We start from the raw sequence: 19,779 nt of genomic DNA, 5'->3' as shown, positions 1-19,779 counted from the left end.
TGAAGCTGATCATGCTCTGCCGCGGTGGGTCACCGTGTCCCTGTCCCCGGTCACCGTGTCCCTGTCCCCGGTCACCGTGTCCCTGTCCCGGCGTCCTCTGACAGGACTCCCTTCGCCACCGCTCTCTTACCGAGTGTGTCACGCTGCTCTGCTGCCACGGTGTGTGTCGCTGCAGTGAGTGGTGTGTGTGAGTCTGACGGAGGAGAGGACGTTGTGTTTGGAGCGTCTGCGAAGACAAACCAGCTGGACGTCGTCCTCCAGGAGAGACGCTTTGGTCTCCAGTCATTCTGCACTGCAGATGAGTTAATTCCTTTAAAAAGAAATTAATCACATTAATCGTGACGCTAAATTAATCTGCACCAACACATCTTGTATTGTCCTCTGCAGGGTGTGTGTGTGTGTGTGTGTGTGTGTGTGTGTGTGTGTGTGTGTGTGTGTGTGTGTTCTCATTAGAAAATCAGCCAGCAGCTCCCACTAGTGTCACGGCGGAGGAACTACAGGGTTGTCGGTGTTTCTGCCGGTTGTGTGTGAATGCTCAGCGTTTCCACAACGTCACAGGCGGCGTGTCTCCACCTGAGGCATGGTGGGGCGGGGGTGGGGGCGGGGGTGGGGGTGGGCTGTGACGGCGCCCGGCAGGCGGAGCCTGTGTGGCCCTCGGTTTGCTGCTTGAGCTTTTCTTGTGCAACTGGCTGCTCTCCTTCTGCTCATGCTGAGTCCCATTGTGCCACAAAGTTGATATTCCTCTCCCGTGTGTGTGTGTGTGTGTGTGTGTGTGTGTGTATGTGTGTGTGTGTGTGTGTGTGTGTTGCCCTCCCCTCCCCGCTCTTCTCCAGACCACACTAATCCCCTGGGCCTAAAAAAGGAAATCCCAGCCCGGCGCCGCGGCCTCCTCTTCCTGGGAGAGCGCTCGCTGTGCTCCAATCTTACAGTCGCTTAAAAACGGCTTAGAAGGCGCGGCGGGCGCGGCGGCCGGGAAACAAAGCCAGCGAGTATTAAGAGGAGAGAGCCATAAAATGTTAATATGATGAGGACTGTAGAGTTGGTTTTAGTCTGAGCTCGGGGGGCCGGTGTTGGTTTTTCGTGCGCCGCCCGCCGCCTCCCTCTGAGGCTGCTGCGGTTCGACTCCAGCTGTAATTCTTTGGCAGGCCGGCGGGCTGCCGCTTCATCTGCGGCGCCTGACGATGATTGGCAGGAAGGAAAACCTGCGCCGCGAACCCCGCTCCGTCCAGACGCCATTTCACACTCCTTCAAGTCGTCTCTTGGCATTTCAAATGGGAGGGAATGTGTCTTGGTGGTTTTTCTTTTTGAGGGAAAAAAAACCCTTCTCCACATCAGAGCACGCTGACGGGCAGACATTTTGGAGATGATCTCGATTCTCTTGTGTTGAGTGTTGAAACGACGGCGTTCTCTTCTCCGGAGCGCAGCACAGCGGTGTTAAAGCACGCATGTGTCCGACGTGCACGGCCACGAGGACCTGTCGGTGTCCGTCTTCACCTCAAGGCTCTCCTTGTCCATTACCCGCAGGTTGTTTGCCCTCGGTCTGGACTGGCAGGCTCATATTTGTCAAGCCAGGTGCTCTGAGGTTGTGTTTGGAATCACTGATCACCGTTTAGTGTGACGGAGGCTCCAGAGCCTAGCAGACGCCGTTCAGGCATCGCCCTCATCCTGCCAGTCCAGACTGAGGGCGACAACATCCACAGTGTGTCACAGATCTCTGTTTCAGCTGGAGAGAAAAAGTTCAGACTGACAACATTTTGCAGTCCGTTCACACTACGAACTGAACAACGAGCTTGGAGTCACTGAAAAGGCAACATCTGATTCGTTTCCCAATCTGTGGTCTTGGCCCCCTGTGAGGAGTCACCGGAGACCCCAGTGGAGGTCCAGGCTTCCGGCTCTGCGCCATAAGGTCCGTCAGCGGTTTTTACTGATCAGAGGAGCAGACTGGGACGGTCGGTAAACGCTGCTCAGAAACAGGTCTGTCAACACCGACGAAGCAAAACGTCGCCTGGTTGAATCTGAAGACGACTCAAACAAATCCGACGGTTCAGGATTAGAGGATTTTAAAACACTGGCTGCGGTTCATATCCTGTAACGTGCCGAACGCGGCCCGTCGGCTGTGTTTGAGCTGTAAAGCAGACGATCGGAGGATCTGGATGTTTGCCTCCGTCTCATCCTGCCTGCGTGAGGTGTTTGTTTGACTTGGCCGCTGGTCGCCGCCGGTCGCCGCCGGTCGCCTCGGCTCCGCTCGCCTCCGTCAGGCCTTCCCAGAAGCTCCACTCAGGACGTCCGTGACTCCGCCTCCGCTGACCCCCGCTGAGGCCTTCTCTTTCCACCGCTGTCTGACTGGAAGTGTAAAGTTGTGTTTTCCTCTGTTTCCATGGAGATGGAGTCAGTGCTTTCAGAAAGTGGAGTTCTCAGCCGTCGTGTAAACACTCCCTCGACACGTGAAGAAAATGTCCTGGATTCACCTGAAAGCCGTTCGCCTTTTAAACTTCAAAACATCAGTGAAAGATGTTTAGAAACTCCATTCACAGTCACGCTCTTTCCTCCAGCTGAGCCTTCTCTTCTTCTTCCAGGCTCTCGCCCCTGAGCTGTGGTGTCCAGCACTGCCCCCTACAGGTCACCGGCGGTACGGCGCTATGTCCGCATTTATTGTATGATGTGTATTTGACCCTTGACCCTGTCTTCACGCCCCAGCTACCCGGAGAACGGCGTGGTGGAGATCCGGCCGGTGCACGTGCGGCCCCGTGCGCGGACGCTGCTGCGGTGGGACCAGCTGGAGGTGGGCATGCGGGTGATGGTCAACTACAACATGGAGACTCCGGACGAGAGGGGCTTCTGGTTCGACGCAGAGATCCTCTCGCTCAACCAGGCGTCCCGGACCAACAAGGAGCTGCGGGTCAACATCCTCCTGGGGTGACGCTCTACCGTCCGCTCTGGGCTGTCTGTCCTCTCTGCTGGGGGGTTCTCTGCGTCATGTCTCTCTCCTCTCGCTGTCTCCGTCCAGCGGCCCTGAAGATGTGATCGCAGACTGTAAGGTCCAGTTCCTGGATGAGATCTACCAGGTGGAGAAGCCGGGGGTCCGGCCGCTCTCGGCCGCGGACGGACAGTTCAAACGTGAGAAACACTTCAAACCGCCGGCCGGTGTGGCGTTCTCCACCCTCCGCCTGTCTCTGGTGTTTCTGTCCGTGTCAAGGTTCCAGTGTCTCCATGAGTGTCACGTGGTGTTGCTGTTGATCAGTACGTCCAGTAGAGGGCAGTGCGGCTCAGGGTGGGGTCAAAAGAAGGTCAGCAGTCCCCAAGACTGTTTTTACAGCTTCTCTGTCCTGATGGTCAGGTGAGGCAATGTTGTAGATTTAGATTTACAAGGGTGTTTTTTTTCCCCCGTTTCCGTGACAACGGGGTCAGAGCGTTTTTCAAAAAGTTAAACTTTGGAAGCCATTTTCATAAAGTTCCGTTTTCAGCGGCTCCGCGCTCCGTTGGCGTGTAGATAAATGGGAGTTTAGAGTCTTCGTATCGACGGGGCCTCATCTGTGTCCAGTCCTCCTGGTGTCTTCTTCATGTGTTCCCCTGAGCTGTACTGCCCCCACAGGCCACCAGTGGTACTGCTCTGTTTGCTCCGTATCCAGAAACTTCCTGGAATCAAACCAGTTGACCCAGTGATGGACACAGCAGGCACTTTTAGCTCTGAACATGTGTAACACGCAGGTCTTTGAGGTTTTCATAGATGAGTGTACTGAAGGAGGAGGAGCGACGCAGCTCCTCCTGCTGGCGTCCGCCGGTTCTTCACACCACCTCTCTCCTCGTCTGCAGGGAAGAGCGGCCCCGAGTGCAAACACTGCAAAGCCGACCCCGACGCCGAGTGCCGCTTCTGCTCGTGCTGCGTCTGCGGTGGGAAGCAGGACGCGCACATGCAGCTGCTGTGTGACGAGTGCAACATGGCGTTCCACATCTACTGCCTCAACCCGCCGCTGTCCACCATCCCGGAGGACGAGGACTGGTGAGAGGAGGAGCGCCGGGTCGGCCCCGGGCCCCGTGGAGTCTGACGGAACCTGATCTGAAGCATGTCCTCAGCAGGGTTCACTGACATCTACACCCAGCCTCATGAGCTCAGTTTCACATCAGGTTTTAAACAGGGGTGTCAAACATGAGGCTTGTGGGCCAACGACGGCAATAGAAAACCGATTTTGTTTTTTCGTCCAAGTATTAACAACACAACAGTCCGTGTGTTTACGTCTGACTTTTTATTTCTCTATAAATCTCAATAAAGCCTAATTCCCCTCTGAAATGACCATGGAAACCTGGACGCCTGAAAACTTTATTCAGAATTAAGTTTGAATCCAAACAGACCGGCAGGTTTATTCTCCTTAGGGAGCACAGTTTTATGCTAATTAGGCGCGACTTCATTCTGCTCGCTCTGCGCATGCTCCGTCGTGATGACGCATTTTTCCAAGATGGCGGCCCGCGGTCCGCCTTTCCACTCGTATAGAGAGGATTTATTTAACGGCAGTTTTAGGAGAATTGGATATAATGAAACGAGCGGATCGACTGGTGCTTAACAACACGGACATTTTCAAAGCTGAAACTTTAAAGTTATTCGAGAAGGAAAGACGAGAGAATTGCTGTTTACTTCCGGGAGGCGTCCGTACGTCACGGCTGCTCCGTCCAATCAGAACGCTTCACAGATTCCGGCGTGAGAGAGGAGTTAATCCTTCATTTTTTCCATGTAAACACGACTCTCATAAATATAATTCTGAATATCTTAATTCAGAATAAACCAATTCTGAATTAAAAACACCATGGAACCACACTCTGTGAGAACAAAGCTGCAATGAAAGCTAGCTAACTAGCATTAGCCTCAGAGCCATCCTGTCAGGGGTAGTTTGGGAAAACACCCAGAATGCAACAGTCAGAGAAGTTTCTGGACATGTTACTGTGTCTAGCGTCATTAAAGTGGGTTCATGTTGAGATTGTAGAAGTGATTCATCACGTTCACATGAGATATGGTTCTGCTGTGTTTTACCATCCAGACCTCTGAGGACTGAGATGTCTGACACCCTGCTGTAGAGTATGGCTTTAAATACATCTATCTATTTTGGAAATAGTAATTATTAATAAATAGAGATTAACTTCAGACATTTGCTTTTGATAAATGCAATTGATTTTTGTTACATTCTTAAATGATTCTTTAATGATTCAGAATATGTAGCCTATATGGTATCAATGAATTTTCCCAGTCACTCTTTTTGCCATTTGAATGGAGGTGATCTAACAATTTTTAAGTATTTAATGAAGTCTACAGAAGAAAAGAAATCAGCATGTTTCTGAGTTAGATCAGTGTGTTTCTGGTGTCCTGTGATGTTTTGGAAGCTGTGAGGATCTCATTTCCTTTGTCCCGGCAGGTACTGTCCAACCTGCAAGAACGACACCAGCGAGGTGGTGAAGGCCGGCGAGAAGCTCAAAGCCAGCAAGAAGAAAGCCAAAATGCCCTCGGCAACTACCGAGAGTCAGAGGGACTGGGGGAAGGTGAGACGCTCACACACACACACACACACACACACACACACACACACACACACACACACACACACACACACACACACACACTCACTGAGCCGGAGGGAAGGCCGGCAGGTCTTCTGCAGTAATCCTCCATGAATCAATACGTGTGCAGAAGAGTCAGAACAAAGCAGACTGCATCAAAAACTTGTCCCTGATCAGAAACTTCAGCTGGAATCAAACGACTGTAGAAACAGCAGGAAATTCTTCAGATCGTTGAGGTTCAGGCTCCTGTTTCAAGTCAGTGACGTCTTGATTGCCATGAAGAAAAGCTCTTAAATACCGCTAAGAGTCAGGCCAGAAGCATTTTTTATTAGAAAACGTACTTTTTCCCTCATTTCCACAGAAAAAAAGTCGGAGTGTTTTCAAAAAGTTGCGTTTTCCCTCGTTTCCATGGAGACGTAGTCAGTGTTTTCAAAAAGTTGCGTTCCCTTGTTTCCACGGAGATGGAGTGTTTTCAAAAAGTTGCATTTTCCGTCGTTTCCATGGAGACGGAGCATTAAAAAAGTATGGTTCGTCCTTGTTTTCCAAAAGCTGTGTTGTCAGTGGCTCCGAGCGACGTCAACGTTTCAACAGACGCCCGAAACGCAAGACGCGCTGACAACGTGGCTGAAGATCGTTAGCATCAGTCAGTAAAGTCTGGGGAACTGGAGCGTCAGCCGGGGAACCCTCTGGCCTCAGCGCCGACACCCGGCGACTTGCTGCTGGCGGGTCTCGTGGCGTTCAGGCCTTCCTCTCGGTGAGGAAAGCGGCGTGGCGTCATCCTGAGGTTGAGGACGGCAGCGTTTGGAAAGTCGTCCTGCTGCATCCTCCTGATGGCCGCCGCGCCATCGCAGCAGCGCTCCTTCCACCGCTCAGACCTGAACAAAGCCATGAAGCATGACTGAGCCACTTTCCTGGAACGGCCACTGGAAAAAAGAAGGGGAGAAAAAAAGCAGCTTTTCTCTGAGGACTAATTGAAAACAGCTGAGTTTGTGTGTTTGGGCACATTTAACACTGTGACTCACTGGAGCTCCACTCCAGATACCGCCGTCCAACACTCTTAAAGGGAAAGACTCCTGGCACCCTGATCCGTCACATCCTTAACACATCTTCTCAGAAGCCCCCCTCCTGTGTCTTGTAGTGTGTGTGTTCGTTTCAAACATTTCCTCCACTTTAAAGCATAACTATGCAACTTTTTTACCTGAATAAATGTTGGGGGGGAGTGATGCGCAGAACATTTACAACAGTGAGCTTTCACAGGAGACCAGTAGGGGGAGCGCGAGAGCAAAAGTTGCAAAGTTCTGCTTTCAGCTAAATTTTCAAACTTCTTTCTTTCTGTTGTCAAGAATCATAAATGTGTTGGGTGTTGCTGGAATTCTATATCCTGCACTGTGCCATGACTGGATGCAAATATTCTCTCTCTGTCTCTCTCTGTCTCTCTCTCTCTCTCTCTCTCTCTCTCTCTCTCTCTCTCTCTCTCTCTCTCTCTCTATTGAATCTATATCTATTAAAGGTGCATTAAGGAGTTTGCACGTTTCATGTGAAACAGCACCCCCTGCAGGCCTCGGGCGTAATGCAGCTTAGTGAAACACTCGTGCCTGTGGCTTGCGTCCATGTACGTGCACAGAAGAGGGGAACTCCTTCCTCGCTCTGTTAGCAGCACGCGAGTAAAATTGAAGTTTCTTCTGCCTGGTGGGTCTGTGTGGAGCTGCAGCGCTAGAAGCCGGTCTGTTCTCACTTTCTGGAAGCGCCATCCTCAGTACTGCTCAGTTGTTGCTCGCTAAGCATCTGGCGGAGTAATGGCGGACAAAACGAAACCTAACTAAATCAGGCCAGCATTACGTCCCATCATCTCAAATTCTCCCCAAGAAATACAAATTTCCGGACCAGAACTCCTACTTTCAAGTGACAATTTAGCGCTGTTAGAGGTACTTGCAATGAATATGTCAGGGACATTCTACACATCATTGAATATTTATGTTGGAAAATAAGTGTTTTTAAAGTTGAAAAACTCCTTAATGCACCTTTAAGTCTATGCATCGATTCTATATCTATAAGTCTACATCTGTTGATTGTCTATCTGTTGACGGTCTGTGTGTCTCTGTGTCTGCAGGGTATGGCCTGTGTGGGGCGCACTAAAGAATGCACAATAGTTCCTTCAAACCACTACGGGCCGATTCCTGGGGTTCCTGTCGGGACCACCTGGAAGTTCAGAGTTCAGGTGAGGCGACCGTCCCCGTGGCGACCGTCCCCGTGGCGGCGTCGGAGTCGGACAGAGAACGAGGAGGTGTGTGTGTGTGTGTGTGTGTGTGTGTGTGTGTGTGTGTCCAGGTGAGCGAGGCCGGCGTCCACAGGCCTCACGTGGGGGGGATCCACGGCCGCAGTAACGACGGCTCCTACTCGCTGGTGCTGGCCGGCGGCTTCGAGGACGAGGTGGACCGGGGCGACGAGTTCACCTACACGGGCAGCGGGGGTCGCGACCTCTCCGGGAACAAGCGGATCGGAGAGCACTCCTTCGACCAGACGCTGACCCACATGAACCGGTGCGCCGCCGCGGCTCTACCTGCTGAGGGGAGGGGAGGGGAGGAGTATTGACAAATGATGTTTATTTTTTACATTTCTTATATACCTAAAGTTTTGAAAAATGAGGAAATGAATGACTTGATCACATTCAGTATTTGCGTGGTTTCATGTCTGTTTCTATTCCGATATCAGTTCTGATCAGAATGTTCCTGTGGGTTCCTCCCATTTAGTGTTTTTAAACATACACAATGATCCCCCCCCCCTCCCTCCAGAGCTTTAGCCTTGAACTGCGACGCGCCTCTGAACGACAAGGACGGGGCGGAGTCCAGGAACTGGAGGGCGGGGAAGCCGGTCAGGGTGGTCCGCAGCTCCAAGGGCCGCCGCATCAGCAAGTACGCTCCGGAGGAGGGCAACCGCTACGACGGCATCTACAAGGTGAGAGGAGGAGAGAGGAGGAGAGAGGAGGAGGAGAGGATGAGAGGAGGAGGAGAGGAGGAGAGAGGAGGAGGAGAGGATGAGAGGAGAGAGGATGAGAGGAGGAGAGAGGAAGAGAGAGGAGGAGGAGAGGATGAGAGGAGGAGGAGAGGAGGAGAGAGGAGGAGGAGAGGAGGAGAGAGGAGGAGGAGGAGAGGAGGAGGAGAGGAGGAGGAGAGGATGAGAGGAGGAGGAGGAGAGGAGGAGGAGAGGAGGAGGAGAGGATGAGAGGAGGAGAGGGAGTGAATCAGCTGGAAGCAGCGATGCTGGGATCGTGTCCACCCTGCTCCTCTCAAAGGTTCATATTCAAACCTTGAAGGTCAGAGGTCACTGTTAGAGGTCAGAGGTCGCTGTCTGGCTCCGTGCTGAAACGTGACGGAGGCTTTTGTGTCTCCTTGCAGGTGGTCAAGTACTGGCCGGAGATCGGGAAGTGTGGCTACCTGGTGTGGAGGTACCTGCTGAGGAGGGACGACATGGAGCCGGCGCCGTGGACCCCCGAGGGCCTGGAGAGGATCCAGAAGCTGGGCCTGGCCGTGCAGGTGGCTGTGTGTGTGTGTGTGTGTGTGTGTGTGTGTGCCTGCCTGTGTTTACTTATTTATTACTTTTTCTGCTTTTAATTTCACCTGATTTAATATTTCACACATTGAATTTTCTTGTTTATACTTGTAATTTATTTGCTTCTGTCTCTTTTTTTGCAAGCACCAATTTTTATATTTGATTATTTATTTTAATTATTTTCACTTTATGTATTTTATTTGTTCGTTTCTTTTTACTTCCATTTACTTATTTTCAGATGTATTTATTTTTAAAATTATTTTCTACTTTTACATTCATTATATAAGTTTTACTTTGTATTTTTGTCCATTTATTTGTTTTTGTTTATATTATTTCACTGGGCTTATTTTATTTTTTTTACTTATACTGTCATATATTTTTTTTTTTTCCATTTATTTAATTGTTTCTGATTTTAGTTATTTCTACTGTGTATTTGTTGGTTCATTATTGCATTTTTAATCTCTACATTTCTGTGTTTATTTGCAGTTATTTATTTGTTCCTTTATTTACAATGTGTTTATTTCTCGTTCCTCGTTCCTCCGGCCGTCCTCAGTATCCTCCAGGCTACCTGGCCGCCATGGCCAACAAGACCAAGAAGGAGGCGTGCGCCCGGCCGGGCCGCGGCGGCCGGGGGAAGCACTACCCGGGCCGGGGACGGCCGAGGAGGCAGCGCAAGACCAAGGAGAAGGACGAGGACGAGGACGAGGAGGAGGAGGAGTTCCTGGACGCCGCCATGGAGGAGGAGGAGCCGGAGAGCACGGAGGAGCCGGCGGCCGGCGGGGAGGGCGGTGGGTGATCCGCGGGGAGGGGGGGGCGGAGCCGGTGTGTGACGCGGTGTGTGACGCGGTGTGTGACGCTGTGTGTGACGCTGTGTGTGTGCAGCAGACGCGCCTCCGGACACCGAGCCGCCCTCCAAGCGGGCCAAGGTGGAGGAGGCCTTCCAGCTGTCGGAGCAGCAGCAGCAGCTGATCCAGGAAGACACGGCCAACAGGAAGCTGTGGGACGAGGCCATGGAGAACCTGAAGGAGGGGCCGGTACACACACACACACACACACACACACACACACACACACACACACACACACACACCAAACACGAACATCATGAACGTCCAGCTGAACCTCTCCCAGCAGCTGAGGGTCAGAGGTCATGTCGTGGTGCAGGTCTGTGTAAGGTGCATACTGACTTCCTGCCCTGTGTGTGTGTGTGTGTGTGTCAGAACTTCCTGCGGAAGATGGAGCAGATCTTCATGTGTGTGTGCTGTCAGGAGCTGGCCTTCCAGCCCGTCACCACCGCCTGCTCCCACAACGTGTGTAAGGTACGCTGCCGCCGCCGCCTCGTGCACGCCGCCTCGTGCACGCCGTGCCAAGTGCTGATTGTGATGACCGTGTCCGTGTGCAGACCTGCCTCCAGCGCTCGTTCCGAGCCAAGGTGTACACCTGCCCTGCCTGCCGCCACGACCTGGGCCGGGACTACGCCATGACCCAGAACCGGACGCTGCAGCTGCTGCTCGACCAGTTCTTCCCCGGCTACAGCAAGGGCCGATGAGTGCGCAACCGCACGCGCATCGACCCGTGCACCCGTTACTCCGCCTACACACACACAAGCACACACACACACACACACACACACACACAGGCCGTCGTGTACAGTGCACATACCGCCATCCGCCATGTCTACAATCATTCACACAACCAACCTCACCGGGACTGACCTCATCCGTCGAACAGGACTTCTCCATCAGCACCACCAGCCTGAATCTCCACACACACACACACACACACACACACGCCCACCCAAGGAGCCCCGCTGCCATCTATCCTCCACGAATCATCTGCAGGTGATTGGCTTGTAGACTTTAGTTTGTCGCTGTCTGCCTCGTCCTCTCGGTTCCAGGTTCCAGGTTCTCGGTTCCAGGTTCTCGGTTCCAGGTTCCAGGGTCTAGGTTCTGGGTTCTAGGTTCTCGGTTCTCGGTTCTCGGTTCTACTCACTCTGCTACAGCAGAGCGAGCTCAGATTCCTGCCAACCTGCTGACCTTTGTCTCGCCGTGCACGTACCTGGTCCGCTTCAGTCTGTTCAAATCCACACGAGGGTTTAGAGTCAAACAGTCTCAGCCTGAGGGACCAGCAGGTTGTTTCTTTAGCGGCCTCATCAGCTCAGACTCTCACTTCTGCTTCTACAGTCAGACTGTAGTGTGTTTCCCCGTTGGTCCGATCCAGCTCCTGGTCTGAGGCTCACATCACGGCTGCGAGCTGAAAACGGAGGATTTCCGTTGTAGACACAGGACTCCTCGGGCTTAATTGGACACGTTGGACGTCTGAAGGTTTTCTCTGCAGTCTTTTTGATTGTCGTTGGGGTTGCCTAGCAACCGCCGCCGAGCAGGTCGTCTCTCACACACACACACACACACACATGCAGTCAGCGTGCGCCGAGCTCAGCAGATATTCATCTCCAGTGTGTAACGACCTACACACACCGTGCAGCGGAGTGCGCGCGTGCGTGCGTGTGTGTGTGTGTTTCAGGAGTGTATCGTCTGCAGTCCGACAGACTGAGTCAGGAAAGTCATTTAGTGACTTGATTTCAAGCTCCGTGTGGTTTTCAGGGACGTGATAGAAGATTGAAATCAGACGGAAGAAACGTCTGAATGCAGAGAGCCTGAGGACGTCTGTTCAGGGTGTGTGTGTGTGTGTGTGTGTGTGTGTGTGTGTGTGTGTGTGTGTGTGTGTGTGTGTGTCTATAATCATCTTTAAACCCAGTTTCTTCCAGACCTCCTCCCACATTTTTAACAATTTATTTGGATCTTTCACTTCTCACAGTTTTAGTGAAAGTACTTCTAACAATGTTTCTTTGTTTTGCTTGTCTCGGCTCCCCCTCCTGGTCCAGAGTGGTATTACAGCAGAACAGCACAGAACTGCTTCCTCTTTCAAACTGAACACACACACACACACACACACACACACACACACACACACACACACACACACACACACACACACACACACACACACTCACTCTCCAGAGCAGAGTGAGTGGTTTGCTTCCCTCCTGCTTCAGCAGGATTTCCAGTGTTTCTGCAGAAACTGTTGTTTCTGCAGAAACTGTTGTTTCTAACGTTTGTCCAGATAAAGTTCGGCTCAGTGAAACGTTGACGTGGCTTCGCTCCAGGGTCAGTTTGCTCTGCTGGGATTTCCCTCAGAGGCGAGACGCTGCTCCAGTTGGTGGATTTGTTGTTTGAGCAGCTGAGACGGGCGTGCACGTGGGTGTGGGCGTGCACGTGCTGCGAGCGCGGTTGGCAGGTCTGTGATTGGAGCTCGAGAGCAGAGAGCTCACCCTCGCTTCCTGTTCCTCACGTTCTCCGCTTTAACAGAAGAAAGTCGCTCCGTTCTGCTTGAGACGAGGACTGAACTGAAGCCCCCCGACCCCCAGCTGACCTCCACCTGACCCCCGCCTGACCCCCACGGGGCAGAATGACTTGTGTGTGCCAATGTTTGTGCTCGTGCATGCTCAGATTTGTGAGTGTGTGAAAACGGGGACCTGTGGACGTCTGAGGCCTTTCTGGGTGAAGCACTTACTTTGCCCCTGATGCTGACTGGCAGGCTCCCTGCAAACCAAGCCCCTTACAGCAGAAGAGCTCTGTGAAGCCTGACAGGTGAGGGCCTGGGGTTTGTTTTGCCCTCAGTAGTGACTAGCAGGCTAACCCTGGTTAACCTGGATTCCCTTTGCTGAGTTAGCGCTGTAGCTTTCCTGCAGTTTCGTGTCGCATCGTGAAATGAACATTTAAAATTCATGCAGTGAGACAGAAACCTGCAAGTTCTCATTCAGGGCAAACAAAGCCCAATACAGCAGAAAAGCTAAATCCACATGTAAAGTATGTGAAAAGGTGAAAGTGGACACGTGCAGGTCTGGGTCTGAGTTTGCCCTCAGGAATGACTGGCAGGCTCACCTTCATTAACCTGCAGCTTGCCTGTAAGCCCAGAATGGGGGAAAACGATGGTGGTGTGAGAGGTGGAGGCAGACATTCACGGGTCCTTGAAGGTTTGCAAACAAAGAAATACTGCACACACACACACACACACACACAAATAAAGCTCCGCAGGTTCAGATCTACATTCAGATACCAGTACACACACACCCAGATAACAGCCCCACACACACCTTCTCGGGCAGGCTGTCTGTTTGTGGTGATGTCCTCGTTTCCGTTCAATCGTTCAGGTTTTTGTTTTCTCTTCATTTTATTTTTTAAGGGTTTTTTTTTCCTTTTTTTTTTAATCAGCATCATTCAAGTCCCACTGCTCCTCTGGTCTTTGACGCTCGCTGTGATGTGCATTACTTCCGCTGTCGCTTACCTCCCGTTCAGGTTCCTTTCTTCCTGGAGCTGGCCGCCCCCCCGCTGTGACTCCGCCCCTCGCTGTCCTACAGTACTAACCACTTCTAGCCGTCTCGTGGACGCTTGGCTTCAGTGCTGTTTTCTTTTCTCCTCCTCAGTTGCTTCTTCTCCCCCTCTCTTGTAATCACTCATTTCTGCCACCGGCGCCGGTCTGAGGACTTCATTGCTTCATATTGTGATCTGAAATTTTATACATGTCATAATAATACTTGATATGTACCTATTAAATATTTGGATTCAAGAAAAGAAAAGGCTTCTCCTGTATTTTTTGTGTGGCGTTTAAATTTCGAGCTAAGGTTGAGTGTGGCGCCTCCTGCTGGTCTCGCCAGGAGGAGACATTTCGCTGAGTCTCTAACTGGCGCTCATTAAAGGGTTAAAAGTCCTGCTGCTCAGAAGGAAACCAGACACGCGGTTTTATTTTTGTGGTTTTATTATCACAGAAGCACAACAGGTACCACTACGCAGGTGAACAACAAACTCAAACTACCATGAACAAAGTTAAGGAATGCTAATCCAGAGGAAATAACGGTCCGATCAGAACATCACAGCATCTTTTCTTTTCAACTTCCAAAACAATATAGTCAGATAAACACGGCAGACAGAAGCAGGAAAAGCACTTTGGATCTTTCACTTTGTACCAGTTACACGTCTTGGACCCGGAGCGCCGCCGGCCCTCCTGGACTCACCGTCCAGCTGTCAAGTACCAGATTCTGGGTGCTTTAAAGTAACAATTCAAATAATGAGGCCGAAGATGATGAGGATGTTAGTCCTACCAGGGCAGAGCTGGTCCCACGGGGAGGGGGGGGGGGTTACTGGATCCACATGGTTTGAGCTGAGCCAATCAAAGGAAAGCTGGAGTACCCGAGTGTAAACCTGATGACCTTTTCAGTTGTACATTCAAGAAATGAAGAATCCTCCACCCTCAGAAAGGAAAGAAAACACCAACCGAGCGAGCTATGACGACGGACGTGACCCAGACTCAGAAAGAGGAGCTTCCTCCGTCGGAGGGACACTAACGAGGAGTGAGAACAGAACCAAACACAGGAGGTTACATCTACTGATTCCCTTCAACACAAAGAGCGGGGGGAGGGGTGTTGCATACAGAGAGCGGCGGGCCGGGTGGAGGAGGTGGAGGACTACTCCTCGTCCGAGGAGTCCCTGTCGAAGGTGTAGGCCATGAAGAAAACGTCGGGTCGAGGCGGGACGAGGGGATGGCCCGGTTTCACAATCTCAAAGCCCAGAAAGCCGAAGGTGCGGATCAGCTTAGCTGCAGGAGACGGAAACACGAGGTCAGTGAGTCGGTCTGGTCTGCGGGGGCGGAGGAGGAGGAGGAGGAGGAGGAGGAGGAGGAGGCCACACCTACCTCGATCTTCTCTGTTCTTGTAAAAGCAGACAAACACGCTAACGACTTTCAGATGTTCTTCAGCGTACTCCAGGAGAGCCGCGAAGCTGCAGCCAGGACAGGAGGACAGGAGACGGCTCTGGTTAGAGAACAACTCAACGCTGAGCTCCTCCACAGAGCCAGAACCCTTCACAACGCTTCAGCTGAGAACACTGAGCGACGGCTGGAGGCTCACCTCTCCTTGCTCCCCTCAGGAAGCGGCTCCAGCGGTATCTCCACGTAGAGCGCGCCGCCGCCGCCACTGCCGCCGCCGCTCAGGACAGCATCCCACTGTACTGTCTTGGTGATGGTAGGACGACTTTGGAAGTGGAGAATCCTGGGGCGACCGTTCCCTGCTGGCTCCTCTGTGACAGTCAACTTCCGGTCCTGGAGGAGGAGATGATGAAGATACACCGCTCCATACACAAACACCTCAAATGTTACTGCAGTTCCCGTGAACCAGGCGTCACATGACCAGAGTTAATGATCAGTGTTCCTGTCAGGCCGTCTGAGCCTGCCCTCCTTTCCTCTTATGCAACACGTTCTGTTATCGTCTGAGGTCCTCGAAGGAGCCCGTTTCCTCTCAGGGTCTCAGAAAACCTCGACGACGCCACAATGTTTTAAAGCTCCTGAATGGAGGACCTGGCTGACTGGAAGCGTCACAGAGGGAAACTCCGCATTTTAATTCAGTCCAAAGCTTCCAGACTGTCCATCGGTCTGGATGTTCCTGTCTCAGAGTGAACTGAAGGGAAAGACGCCGCAGACAGACCCCGCCTGACAGGAAACCAGCTGTTCTCCAGCCTCCCAGAGTGAACAAGCAGAGAGTCACTTACTGAATAGAGCGGCCGAGCTGAAGGAGTGTGATCCCGTGTGCCATTCCCTCGCCCACCTGGGATCTTCAGGGGTGGGAGAGGGGCATCAGGAGCACCACAGAGGCCCCGGGCCGCGGGTACTACTACAGTGCAGGGACAGGCTGGGGGGAGGACAGAGACCACAACAGTTAGATCACACGTCTGGAGGGTTACGGTCTCCAGACTGACGCTACACAGTGTGGATCCTTTCAGCATCCACACCATCATAATAAACAGGAAACTAATGGTGTGTCTGCTAATCAGCATCCACACAGATAAACCCAAAATAGAACAAAATGACACCGATTCCGAGTCTCATCTGCAAATACTGGAAAGTATTTGATCCGTATGGAGACTTTAAGATCGTCTGATTTCAGCTTTGAGTTTTACCACTGCGAGTGGCGTCTTGCCATCACACCATCAGTTATGCAACCGGTGACCAACCTGCCTCCTGACTCAGCTCTCAAGGTCAAACGGGTCAGAAACGTGTTTGCCTGCTGGCTGTTTTCTCAGCGCGGTGTCAACTTTCTGCCTCCTCGCCCCCTCGGGTCACAAACGTTACAAAGTCTACCAGGAGCAGGCGGTGTGCGAGCACACACTGTGACAGACTTCCACGGCGGTGTTTAAGAGAAAACACCAAATTTTCATGTTTTGGATTCTTAAACATGACAGCGATGTCAGAGTCACTGAAAGTTTCAAATTAAGTGTATTTACATTACAGATTCTTTAGTTTCTAGGTAAAGCTGTAAAATGCCTCAAATGAAGTGTTTGAATCCAGTTTCATGTGCTCATGGTTTTTGTGAATATCTAACAGTCGCATCATTTACTGCGTTTCTGCCATTTCTTTGTAAACAGACTTCATTTTCAAGTTATTAAACCTCTACCTTACACGTTTCTACAGCTCCAATTGGACTTTTTTTAACGCACTTGAGAGGGCTGAGATGAACTTTAACAGATCACGTGACGACTTCTGGGCCAATCACGTGACGGTTCGGAACCGAGCTTTACCGTTCATGTTCAATTTATCTTTACATTTTATCTCTCTTTCAAACACGTTTTTATTTTAATACCACTTTAAATGGACATGCGGGTCACTCCTGAAGCGGAATTTGATTATTTGGTATTGATCACTGATGATAAGTGACGATACCAGCCGTAGACCGGAAATAAGAATTGATAATTAACCAACACCTGAAATGAGCCGAGATGTTTCTAAATTGTTAAATTCGGAGGTAAAGTTTGGAAAGCCCTCACCCGGAGACGCGCTGAGCGAACCTTCTGGAACGGAAAACCGTTATTTATTGACCGCAGACGCAGAAAAACCACGGTGACGTAATACAAGTTCAACGACGCTAGCTGCTAGCGCTAGCTTTACAGAAAACTCAAACTAATAAAAACAATCAACATTTCAGCCTGACAACTCATAAATAACCTGACAGGGACACAAAAACAAAGCCTGGCTCTTGTCGAGATCCGTGCCGTCGACGCCGCGGACTTCCTTGTTTTTCGGTGGCTGCTAGCTCCGTTAGCTCGGCCTCCCCTCCCCCACAGCCCGTTTAGCAGTGAGCTAGGTTTTTTTTTCTCTCTCTTTTTTTTTTACTTACTTCCCAATCATGTCACAGATACCGCTACTTAGATCCGCCATGGTAGTTGAAGACTGTGGTTTTCCTTCTTTCTCGCGAGCAAAGCAATGACTGTTTAGGATCCGCTGGAGGTTGGATTTTACCATCCGGCCTCGGGGAGAGACACGACGGACTGACTGCGCTCGGCTCCGCTCCGCTGGTTACTGGACGAGCAGACCGACGGAGGTTCTTTATATAAAGAACGACAAGCTACACGCGACGTCACGGAACTACTTCCTCTACGACTTCAAAATAATGGTTTTGCTCGCAGTATCTCGTCAACAGTGTGATAACTGACATCAGAAATAAAGATAGACTTTTAATTACTTCAATTAAAATACATGTAAACATACAACTCCAGTTTCTAGTCTGACTGGTGCGGAGCTTTGTTCGTTTGTCGATGTTGTCAATTTGTAATAAACCTTACATAATATTGTAGAAACAGAATGTACATTTGTTTTTCAATGTTTAACGGTATTGGCAGGTAAACTACATATATGGGAATTTTTTTGTTGGGCAGGAAGGGACACATCTGGATGTTTTGGAAAGATGAGCATAAGTTTAATGGAAAATGTGAATTTTGTATGTTAACAATACAATGTTCAATTGGGAGCATATCCTGGTGCAGAATCTCAGGAGCTTAACCCATTGGCTTGGCCTTCACAGATATTTTTAACACGTGTTTATACTTAAATCTGTATGTTTTTTTGAGCTTTCCTTTCATGAATTTGTTTTTTTTTTTCCCATTGTTCTCATTGCAGCATGGTGAAGCAGTAGCGCTCTCACCTCACACAAGCAGTTTCATTACATTTCTAGAAATATGCTATTTATGCTAATATGCTAAGTTAATATCTGCAAAAGTATTAAACTTTTTTTTTTTTTTTTTTAAAGTCAGAACAGCAAAAACCGCTCCATGGTAAGTGATATTTTATTTTGAAGGAAGGCGGCAGTGCGGCTGAGCATAACAACAGCTTCACCCTATGCTATGCTAATGCTAACCGTGCTAACTGACAGGATGTCGTAATAACACGATCGTTTAAGTCTGTATGAATAAAATAGGGCCCGACTTTTACCGGAGATGAAACAAACAGTTACAAAACTATCGTCTGTCATATAATATATCGAGTTTCCTTCCAGTTTAGCGCCGTTAGTTTGGGATGCTTAGCACATAAACAGGCTAGCTGCTATTTGCTGCCAGAGGGCGTCTGATGGAAAAGTACCAAAGACAGAAAAAGTTCAAACAAAGGCTTCAGAATATCACGATCTAGCGTACAGATCACACCTACATTCTCGACTTTATGTAATTTTAAGTTCAAGTTAATGGTTATGACATCGTGAGTATTTATTTCTAATATTTATTTTTACTGATTATTTTATAAGTCAGTATTAAAAAATGAGATGCAGCTGGGAAAGTGTACTTTCATCACAATAAGAGTGTTTGTTCTTCATCAGGAAACGTTTTAAATAAATTTACCTTCAGTGTAATTTTTATATTTATTTGATCTTGGTTTTCACCATAAGGCCCAGGTACCATACAAGGCCCTTTGGATGTATTTGAGCGGCCCTCAGGGGGTCACTGACAAGTTGTGAAAGCAAATGAAAATCTGACCCCGTTTATATGACAATGCTCAAATGAAAACACATCTTTTTGGGGGTTTTGGATAAATAAACAGTTTTTATGCACTTGTTTACTAAACTCAGAATAAAAAAAAAAGGATTCTGATCACATGATCAAGATTAACTTATCCATTCCTTATAATCAAATGTCTTGAATAATGCCACAGTGCAATCCAACTTCAAACAGGGTAAAGGGGTAGTTAACAGGACTTCATCAGCTCTGTCCACATGGTGGAGCCAAAATGATTCCAGAAATGCTGATCAGTGACTGAACACTGTACATTTCAGACTACGCCTCTTTTTAACAAGTCCGTGAAGATGATTAAATAACGCTGATAGTCTAAAGCCGATGGTTGTAGGAATATAGAAATGATAGATGGAAAGCTACAAATGACCCGCTGTTCTGTTCTCCCACTCAGGGAGGAGTGTGTCTGGTCCCACCTGACCACAGGTGACTGTGTGCAGGTCTGGACAATGCAAAGTGCTCAGCACAGGGTGGACTGCTGATGTTCTGGACGCTGGCCCGGTCCAGCTTCAGGTCCAGCTTCAGGTCCAGGTTCAGGTTCAGGTTCAAGACGAAGAACAGACCTTGTAGTTCATTACCTGAGCAAGTCATCTTCTTTAGTGCTAACCAAATGCTATCTCACTTTTTCACTTTTTTAAACTTCTCTTACTTTTTAATGACATTTCCTTATTGCACATATAAAGATTTATAACAGGTTTATACACATTCGTATTTAAAATCCAACAGAAAGTACAGTCCTGCCGTTCCCTGGTCTGTTTCCCCCCTCCCCTCCTCCCGCTCCGGAGTGTCCCTCGCTGCTCTC

General features: G+C 50.0%; 2 protein-coding genes across 2 annotated transcripts in view; one reads left to right on the top strand and one right to left on the bottom strand.

The window, feature by feature from the left end:
- Positions 1–13,727, top strand: part of uhrf2 (ubiquitin like with PHD and ring finger domains 2) — a 35,452-nt gene extending 21,725 nt beyond the window's left edge. The window contains exons 5-16 of the mRNA XM_030085670.1: positions 2,698–2,916; positions 3,008–3,117; positions 3,814–4,000; positions 5,403–5,526; positions 7,655–7,762; positions 7,873–8,084; positions 8,337–8,499; positions 8,940–9,077; positions 9,647–9,881; positions 9,979–10,127; positions 10,314–10,412; positions 10,496–13,727. Coding sequence (XP_029941530.1) covers positions 2,698–2,916; positions 3,008–3,117; positions 3,814–4,000; positions 5,403–5,526; positions 7,655–7,762; positions 7,873–8,084; positions 8,337–8,499; positions 8,940–9,077; positions 9,647–9,881; positions 9,979–10,127; positions 10,314–10,412; positions 10,496–10,642 — 1,891 coding nt within the window. The 3' untranslated portion in view covers positions 10,643–13,727. The remainder of the gene's footprint in view (positions 1–2,697; positions 2,917–3,007; positions 3,118–3,813; positions 4,001–5,402; positions 5,527–7,654; positions 7,763–7,872; positions 8,085–8,336; positions 8,500–8,939; positions 9,078–9,646; positions 9,882–9,978; positions 10,128–10,313; positions 10,413–10,495) is intronic.
- Positions 13,728–13,893: 166 nt separating this feature from the next.
- oaz1b (ornithine decarboxylase antizyme 1b) lies at positions 13,894–17,511 on the bottom strand. The gene is given in 6 exon segments (XM_030085669.1): positions 13,894–14,748; positions 14,845–14,930; positions 15,059–15,249; positions 15,696–15,782; positions 15,784–15,835; positions 17,318–17,511. Coding segments are annotated over 6 exon segments (672 nt in total). The 5' UTR covers positions 17,443–17,511; the 3' UTR covers positions 13,894–14,617.
- Between the last annotated feature and the right edge of the window lie 2,268 nt (positions 17,512–19,779).

The sequence above is a fragment of the Salarias fasciatus genome, assembly GCF_902148845.1.
Source record: "Salarias fasciatus chromosome 7 unlocalized genomic scaffold, fSalaFa1.1 super_scaffold_4, whole genome shotgun sequence".
Taxonomy (NCBI): domain Eukaryota; kingdom Metazoa; phylum Chordata; class Actinopteri; order Blenniiformes; family Blenniidae; genus Salarias; species Salarias fasciatus.
The sequence above is the reverse complement of the archived record's forward strand: the minus strand, read 5'-3'. Positions and strand labels throughout refer to the sequence as shown.